Source organism: Sebastes umbrosus, chromosome 24 (assembly GCF_015220745.1).
Source record: "Sebastes umbrosus isolate fSebUmb1 chromosome 24, fSebUmb1.pri, whole genome shotgun sequence".
NCBI classification, from domain to species: Eukaryota; Metazoa; Chordata; class Actinopteri; order Perciformes; family Sebastidae; genus Sebastes; species Sebastes umbrosus.
In genome coordinates, this window is record NC_051292.1 from 7098723 (window position 1) to 7107903 (window position 9181).

The 9181-nt window shown below is 41.1% G+C and overlaps 1 protein-coding gene across 4 annotated transcripts in view; it reads right to left on the reverse strand.

The window, feature by feature from the left end:
• LOC119483447 (multidrug resistance-associated protein 4-like) overlaps positions 1–9181 on the reverse strand; it is a 67650-nt gene that overhangs the window by 7633 nt on the left and 50836 nt on the right. Inside the window, exons 24-25 of one of the 4 annotated variants that reach the window (XM_037761542.1) lie at positions 3171–3234; positions 1179–1311 (exon numbers count right to left, since the gene is read on the reverse strand). The exons of the other annotated variants lie outside the window; for them this stretch is intronic. Of the exons in view, the coding sequence (XP_037617470.1) occupies positions 1308–1311; positions 3171–3234 (68 nt within the window). The 3' untranslated portion in view covers positions 1179–1307. Of the gene's footprint in view, positions 1–1178; positions 1312–3170; positions 3235–9181 lie in introns of those variants that run through there. 4 annotated transcript variants of the gene reach the window in all.

A 9181-nucleotide genomic window follows, 5' to 3' on the forward strand; every position in this document is an offset into this window, starting at 1 on the left:
ACAGACATGCCGTGAGAGCCAAATCCCATCTGATCTTTACTGAACGCTACTTAATTACTAAAATGTATTTCCTATTTATTTCGGCCACATTAACGTTATCTTGCGCCTTTGAACTCGCAAACTCTGTTTGTAATTTGTTATAAAATTAAAACAATCGTCAATGATGCATTTTCCAATCCAGAGGAGAGATCTCTCTTTCGGCCTGTCGTCAAAGAGACCCGGCTCTTAGCGACAGTGGCGTAGAGAACAAACCGGTCCAAAGTGTGGTTCTGCTTCAGTTTAGTCGATGCACACAATGATTGTTGCCAAAAGAACGACAAGTTTTTTGCTTGTAAGGGCAGAAAAACAAGATATCTGTCAAAAACATCTAGCCAAAGCGTATCAGATACAGGTGGAGAAATGCACCGTTTCCAACAGACTTTTTCCTTCATCCCTAGTTGCCCGATTCACCCTCACATTATAGTTTATAATAGTGTTTTGTTCAAAACATGACCGCATGAAAACATGCTTCTTATACTAGAAATATATTTAAATTATTCTAAACAATACTGTTGCTACTCGAATGTTAATATATATACATTATTTATGACAAAATAAAGCAATGTTAATCCTATTATTAATTTGTTTCATTTTTTCTCTAAAAACAAGAAAAACAACTGTTCAGAGTACCGTTAAAGTACCGGATCAATAAGCAGTATTGGCAAGAGTAGTAAGTACCATTAAAATCTAAAGATCAATATTATTGATAGATATATATTGAATTAACCTTTAGGTAAATATAAGAATCAGAACCAAAACAACTTGATCGGGACATCCCCAGATTATTTCCTCTGCGTGTGTGCGTTTTAACAGCCAATAAGAGGAGGTGAGTTGATGTTTACCTGAGGAATGATGGACATCTTCTGGCGCGGGTCGTGGAGGCCGATCTCAGAGGTCAGAACCCCGTCGATGTAGATCTTCCCCTGACGTTCAGCCAGGCGGAACAGAGCTGAGACCAGAGAGCTTTTTCCCAGCACCGGTTCTGCCCACAATACCAACCTGAAGCACGGGAGAGAAGAATCTGGTTTAATGTATTAGTTTAGGTTGAACGTGATGAATTCAGTCCTCTGAAGACTAAAGACGGCTGACCTTCTCTTTGGGTCGGAACATTGCTTTCAGGTTCTGCAGCACCGGCGGTCCGTCGCCGCCGTAGGAGAAGCTGACAGGGTCGAAGGTCGCCGGGCCTTTGCTGGGCCAATCGGGAGGAGGACGCTTCTGGGTTTCCCAGTGTGCTTCGCTCTCCAGTTCGGTGTACTTCTCCGCTGACGTCAACTGAAGACAAGAAGGGGAGACAGGTTACTAATGTAACCAAAGCCCTGACATGTCGACAACATCTGTTTTATTTAATAAGATGCAGTTTGTTCGTCTCAGAGTTTTGCTTTACATACAGTGCCTTCAGAAAGTATTCAGTATTCACTTTTTTTCACATTTTGATATGTTGCAGCCTTATGCTAAAATCCATAAAATTATTTGTGTCCCTCATCAATCTACACTCAAAATACACCATAATGACAAAGTGGAAACAGAATTTTAGAAATGTATTAAAAAGGAAAAACTGAAATATCACATTTACACAAGTATTCAGACCCTTTGCTATTACACTTGAAATTTAGCTCAGGTGCCTCCCATTTCCCTCAATCATCTTTGAGATGTTTCTCCACCTTGACTGCAGTCCACCCGTAGTAAACTCAATTGATTGGACGTGATTTGGAAAGGCACACTCCTGTCTACATAAGGTCTCACAGCTGACAACGCATATCAGAGCAAAAACCAAACCGTGAGGTCAAAGGAACCGCCTACAGAGACAGGATTGTGTCAAGGCACACATCTGTGGAAGGCTACAAAAAAATTCTGCTGCATTGAAGGTCCCCAAGAGCACAGTGGCCTCCGTAATTCTTAAATGGATGAAGTTTGAAACAACCGGGACTCTCGCTAGAGCTGGCCGCCCGGCCAAACTGAGCATCGGGGAAGAAGGGCCTTGCTAAGAGAGGTGACCGAAAACCCGATGGTCACTCTGGCTGAGCTCCAGAGATCCTGTGTGGAGATGGAAGAAACTTCCAGTAGGACAACCGTCACTGCAACACTTCACCCATCTGGGCTTTATGGCAGAGTGGCCAGACGGACATTAAAGCCCGCTTGGAGATTGCAAGGACACTCAGACTGTGAGAAACAAGATTCTCTGGTCTGATTGAACTGTTTGGCCTCAATTCTAAGCGTTATGTCTGGAGAAAACCAGGCACCGCTCATCACCTGCCCAATACCACCCCAACGGTGAAGCACGGTGGTGGCAGCATCATGCTTTGGGGGTGTTTTTCAGCGGCAGGGACTGGTGAGGGAAAGCTGTATGGCGCAAAGTACATAGATATTCTTAATGAAAACCTGGTCCGGAGCGCTCGGGACCTCAGACTGGGCCGAAGGTTCGCCTTCCAACAGGACAATGACCCTGAGCGCGCAGCCGAGACAACGCAGGACTGGCTTAGGGACAACTCTGTGAATGTCCTTGAGTGGCCCAGCCAGAGCCCCGACTTGAACCCAATCAAACATCTCTGGAAAGACCTGAAGATGAGTCTCCGCCGACAGTTCCCATCCAACCTGACAGAGTGATATTTCAGTTTTTCTTTTTTAAAAAATTTCTAAAATTCTGTTTCCACTTTGTCACTTTTCCACATTTAGATTGATAAGGAAAAAAAGTAATTTTATGGATTTTAGCGTAAGGCTGCAACATAACAAAATGTGAAAAAAGTGAAGACGTCTGAATACTTTCTGAAGGCACTGTATCTAGGTCAAGGGACCCCTTTGAAAATGGCAATGCCCATTTTTCCTCGCCAAAATTTTAATATGGAGCATTATTTACAATTCTTCCCAAAATCTAACATGACATGGATTCCTTAGGTTTTCTAGTTTCATACGATACCGGTATCACTCTAGCTTTAAAACTGAGCAGCTACAACCTCTGAAAGACACAATAGCCATCAGATTGTTAAGAGGTTAATAGTTTATATAATAAAAGTATATATATATTGGTGTCTGTGTTTCTTTTATACAATATTGCCATATTGCTAAATAATGTGCTTCATAAATCCTTCAGCTACAAATACAAGTTGTAAATAAAGTCAAAAGGAATATCTTACCAGGTCCTCCACCTCTGCACTCTGCCTGACCCGCCACTGGAACAAACGGAGCCGGCGTCCATCTCTAACAGAAAAAGGAAAAACACATTTCAGGACACTATTCTCTCTTTTATCACAACAATTCATGTCTTGCATTTGAACGTGTCTGACTCTGGTGATATCAGAAAAGATACTGTGGTGGACAGCCAGTGTTTAAAGGGATAGTTTGGGTGTTTTGAAGTGGGCTTGTTCATACAAGACATCTCATGATACACAGTCGGTGTATTACCTACAGTAGATGACGGTCAGCACACCCCCAGTTTGGAGTCGCAGACAGGAGCACAGAACCAAAGTAATGTACTGCTGTGGACGGGGGCAGCAGCAAAATGTATTTTGGGTTCGCCGAAAAAAATCTATATCAATTTAAGTATGCGCTACATATAGAATATTTTTGCCAGTTTACCCTGAGGTGAGAGTTATACAGTCTATGTTTGCATATTGGAACTGAAGCCGTTATCTATGACCAGACTCCTTTGACAACAACAGTAATTTTACCCTCACAGAACACGGGAGCTGCTGATCTACCGCTGCCTCGATCGGTTAGTTTGTTTGTTATTGTGTGACTTTGGTGAGTTCGGATTCACCAAAGTCACACAATAATTCCTAAATGTGGTGTCAAAATTATTAATAAGACAATGTATAAGAAATTCATCTCAGAACATTTTTTGGAGGATGTCAGGAATGTAAACTGGGCCGATGTGTATGCTACACAGGAGCCTGAGGCTTCTTTACACATTTTTATGAACATCTTTATGAGGATTGTCGACGACCGTGCTCCCGTGAAGAAGTATACCGCCAAATCCAGACCAGCTCCGTGGTTGAATGAGAAAAGACCTTATGAAACAGAGAGACAAAGCCAAATCCACATTAGCAAAGTCAGGATCTGTGGAAGACAGACTAAAATATTGTCAATTGAGAAACCGAGTGACAAAACAGAATAAAAGCATGAAAAAGGAATATTATAAAAATAAAATAAATGCAGTGAAACTACATGGTAAAGAACTCTGGAGAACCTTGAATACTATATATAATGGGGAGAAATAAAACTGGGAGCCCTTCTTCTTTTGTTCAGTCGGATGGCAGGTTTTTGACTAAACCATTTCACATAGCCAATTATTTTAATGATTACTTTGTGAATAAGGTCGATGCACTAAGGAAGAATATGAGCAGCATGGATTCCAATACTCTCAAACTTATAAGTAACAATATAATAATTAACAAAAGTTGTTCATTTCAGTTTAACAGTGTGGATGAGAGTGAAGTAAGGAAGTTGTTAAAAGCCCTTCCTGATTATGGCTCCGTAGGCACTGATATGCTGGACAGTAAGGTACTTTGTCTCTCAGCCGACTACATTTCTGGTCCCATATGTCATATATTAAATAAATGTCTAATGGAAGGTATATATCCTAGTATTTGGAAAGAAGGAGAGAATAGTCCATTCACAAATACAAGATTACTTTGACTGTAATGGCCTGTACACTACATTTCAACATGCTTACAGACATCGCTACTCCACTTGTTCCGCACTAACGCAAATGACAGACGACTGGCTAAAAGAGATAGATAATTCTAGGATAACAGGTGCAGTGTTACTGGATTTCAGCGCGGCATTTCATGTCATAGATCATGACCTTTTAATTAATAAACTACAACGTTATGGATTTAGATCAAGTGCCATCACATTTATGAAGAATTATCTTTTATGCAGAACACAAAGGGTGTATTACAATGGCAGCATGTCTAACAGTAAAGGGCTTAACTGTGGCCATATCTAGTTGTGTTTAATCTAATCACCAAACGCAGCAACAGAAAGTCTCAAAGACAAGCGGGAACTGAAATGTCAACCCTTGAGTATTTGTCCTTTGTTTTTCATATCCAGACACAATCATACACATTATAAATTGAACAACCTGTGCAAACACAGCACAATGCACAATAACCCCAGCTGTGTCCCTTAAAGGTGAGGACTTCTTTGTCAATAGCAACATATAAGACAAAGACACACAGTGTGCTGCTGACAACTCCACAACTAGATGCACATTTTCAGTAAAAGTCACTGACATGTTTGAAAAAAAAAAAAAAAAAAGGTACATCACCATCTATCAAAACTGAATCCCTTCAAAAAAAGGGGAAATGCATAACTTCATTAAACTGCACAAGTGGAGCTGAGACGTTGCAGTTTCATCGTGCAACATATAACTGATGCCTACTACAGACACATTTTGCCTTTTCAAGACACACAAACACATTTTCTGAATGTGGCAGGGCAGCTGTCTTGGACCTCTCCTGTACTCCATCTTCACAAATGACTTGCCTAAAGCTAGTATACAAATGTACGGCGATGATTCCACACACAGCAAATACAAGCGGCGAACTAGACCAAGTTCTATCTTTAGACCTAAACTTGGTCTATGATTGGATAAAACAAAATAAGTTGGTACTAAATATCTCAAAAACCAAATCCATTATTTTGGGATCTAGTCATAAGCTGTCATCTATGCCCACAATGAATCTCTACTTGGACAGTGAACCTATACAGCAGGTGGATAAGGTCACATTACTGGGACTAACTATAGACAATCAACTGTCATGGGTCGAGCACATAGAAACAATTGTCAGGAAAATGGGAAATGGTATCTCCGTGGCAAAAAAATGCCTTCCGTATGTTCCGGCACACGTTCTGGGACAAGTAGTTCAATCTTTAAGTTTAAGCCACCTGGACTATTGCTCACCTGTATGGTCTTCTGCACCGAAAAGCATACTGCGGACACTACAAATTGCCCAAAACAGAGCTGCAAGACTTGTGTTCCACTGCCCCATGAGAACGAACACAGACAGCATGCATCATAAACTGTCATGGTTACCAGTAGAGAAAAGACTCGCCTTAAGCACAGCGACGTTCTTTAGTAACAGCATTTATTCTGCTAAACCCGAGTTTTTATACAGTCAAATTACCAGATGCAGGGACGTTCACAGTCATTTCACTAGAACAGCAGGTGATGGCCAAATCATGTTACCTCACCCAAAATCTAATGCCTTAAAAAAGACGGTCATTCACTCACTGGAATAGCTGCCCTCTTCACATCCGTCAATCCTCTAACAAATCCACATTCAAATACCATCTAAGAATACATTACTTAAACAGCTGATCGATAGTCCGGTGTTGGTCATGTATGGTTTTCTTTGTTTTCGTTGTTCCTTTTCCCTGATGAGGCTAAACACAAATTGTGGAAGATTTGTGTATGAATTTGAAATTTCAAATTTATATATGTTTGAAAATTGTAGTGTTATTGGTGTAACACATATATAGTATGTATGTGATAAATTAATGTACATGATTTCAGACCCCAGGAAGACTAGCTGGGTGCCATTGGTATCAGCTAATGGGGATCCTTTTTAAATAAATAAATAAACACAAACAAACTAATTGATCGAGGCAGCAGTAGACCAGAAGCTCCCGTATTCAGCAAGGTGAAATTACAGGTTTTTTCTATGGACTCTGGTGGGTTTGACTAGAGCATAGATGGATACAACGGCTTCAGTTCCCCATCAGAAAGGGGCTGTCTGACGGTAAGGCTAAAATATTCTTAATAGAGCGTACACTTAAACTCATATTGATTTTAGGTTTTGCTGCCCCCGTCCACAGCAGTACATTGCTTTGCTCCCATGCCGGTACTCCTGTCTGCTTCTCCAAACTGGAGACGTGCTGAGCATCGTCTACTGTAGGTAATACACTGACTGTAGATAAGTACCTCATACAACCCCACTTCAAAACACCCAAACTATCCCTTTAATGTTGGATAGGTAAGTAAACAGGCAGGTAAGTAGACAGGTAGCAGCGTCTCTGCATTCAAAAACCCTTTACCCTTCCGGGCTAAACCCTGACGCCAACAACATACCTCCTTACCCGTGACTGGGTCAGTCAATTAATGCAGTGCCACCTAGTGTTCGTAAAAGTGAATTACATCCCAACCTCAGTATGTCAGCATCATGTTTTGGCTCTTACAAGTAGGTAAGTAGGAAGGTAGACAGGTAGACAGATAGGTAAGTAGACAGGCAGGTAAATAGACAGGTAGACAGGTAAACAGGCAGGTAAATAGACAGGTAGACAGGCAGGTATGTAGACAGGTAGACAGGCAGGTAAGTAGACAGGTAGGTATGTAGATAGACAGGTAGACAGGTAGACAAGCAGGTAAGTAGACAGGTAGGTATGTAGACAGGTAGACAGGCAGGTAAATAGACAGGTAGGTAGACAGGCAGGTAAATAGACAGGTAGGTATGTAGACAGGTAAACAGGCAGGTAAATAGACAGGTAGACAGGCAGGTATGTAGACAGGTAGACAGGTAGGTATGTAGATAGAAACATTCAGGCATTCAGGCAGGTAGACAAGCAGGTAAGTAGACAGGTAGGTATGTAGACAGGCAGGTAAATAGACAGGTAGACAGGCAGGTAAATAGACAGGTAGACAGGCAGGTATGTAGACAGGTAAACAGGCAGGTAAATAGACAGGTAGACAGGCAGGTAAATAGACAGGCAGGTATGTAGACAGGTAAATAGACAGGTAGACAGGCAGGTATGTAGACAGGTAGACAGGTAGGTATGTAGATAGACAGGTAGACAGGCAGGTAGACAAGCAGGTAAGTAGACAGGTAGGTATGTAGACAGGCAGGTAAATAGACAGGTAGACAGGCAGGTAAATAGACAGGTAGACAGGCAGGTATGTAGACAGGTAGGTAAGTAGACAGGTAGGTATGTAGACAGGCAGGTAAATAGACAGGTAGACAGGCAGGTAAATAGACAGGTAGACAGACAGGTAAACAGGCAGGTAAATAGACAGGTAGACAGGCAGGTATGTAGACAGGTAGATAGACAGGTAAACAGGCAGGTAAATAGACAGGTAGACAGGCAGGTATGTAGACAGGTAGACAGGCAGGTAAATAGACAGGTAGGTAGACAGGCAGGTAAATAGACAGGTAGACAGGCAGGTATGTAGACAGGTAAACAGGCAGGTAAATAGACAGGTAGACAGGCAGGTAAGTAGACAGGCAGGTAAATAGACAGGCAGGTAAGTAGGTATGTAGACAGGTAGACAGGCAAGTATGTAGACAGGTAGACAGGCAGGTAAGTAGACAGGCAGGTAAGTTGCTAGGTAGCTTAGCATAAGTTAGCTGGACGCTAAGCTACCTGGCAACGGACAGTTAAGCTACCTAGCAACGGACAATTAAGCTACCTAGCAACGGACAGTTAAGCTACCTAGCAACGGACAGTTAATCTACCTAGCAACAGTCACAGCAAGCCTCTAACTTTACCTCATGACGTCCTCCAGGTGTCTTCATGAAGCAGATTCATTAATCCATAAGTCTCTAATGTCAACATGTGCAGCCGTCGGGTTTCTCCCGGCAGACGTGTTGTGTTGTGGAGGTAGGAGAAGATACAGGTGATACTGCTGATTCAACACCTCTCACTTCCGGTCCTCCAAACCAATCAATTCCAATCTAAGGTTCCGCCCTCCAGCAATAACATCTAATCTACTGTCAACTGCTCAAATGAAGTAGACATTCATTTATTCTCTTTTTACATATTATATTATGACTTTTAAAATGTGTTTTCGACATACTATACTATTATTTATTTTTTCGACATACTATAGTATGACTTAAATGGAAAAGTCATAGTATAGTATGTCAAAAAGTCAGAATATAGTATGACAAACAAATAAGTTATTGTATAGTATACCGAAAAAATAAAAAGGTCATAGTATAGTATGTAGAAAAAATAAAACAAATAGTATAGTATGTTGAAAAAATTAAAATCATAGTATAGTATGCCATAAAAAAAATATTTATAGTATAGTATGTCATATGTCAATCAACAATCATAAATGTATTTTTGAATAACACACATGTACAAGTATTGATACTGAACACTTCCATTTATTGTTAAAATGTTAAATTGTTTGCACTCTGCTGTA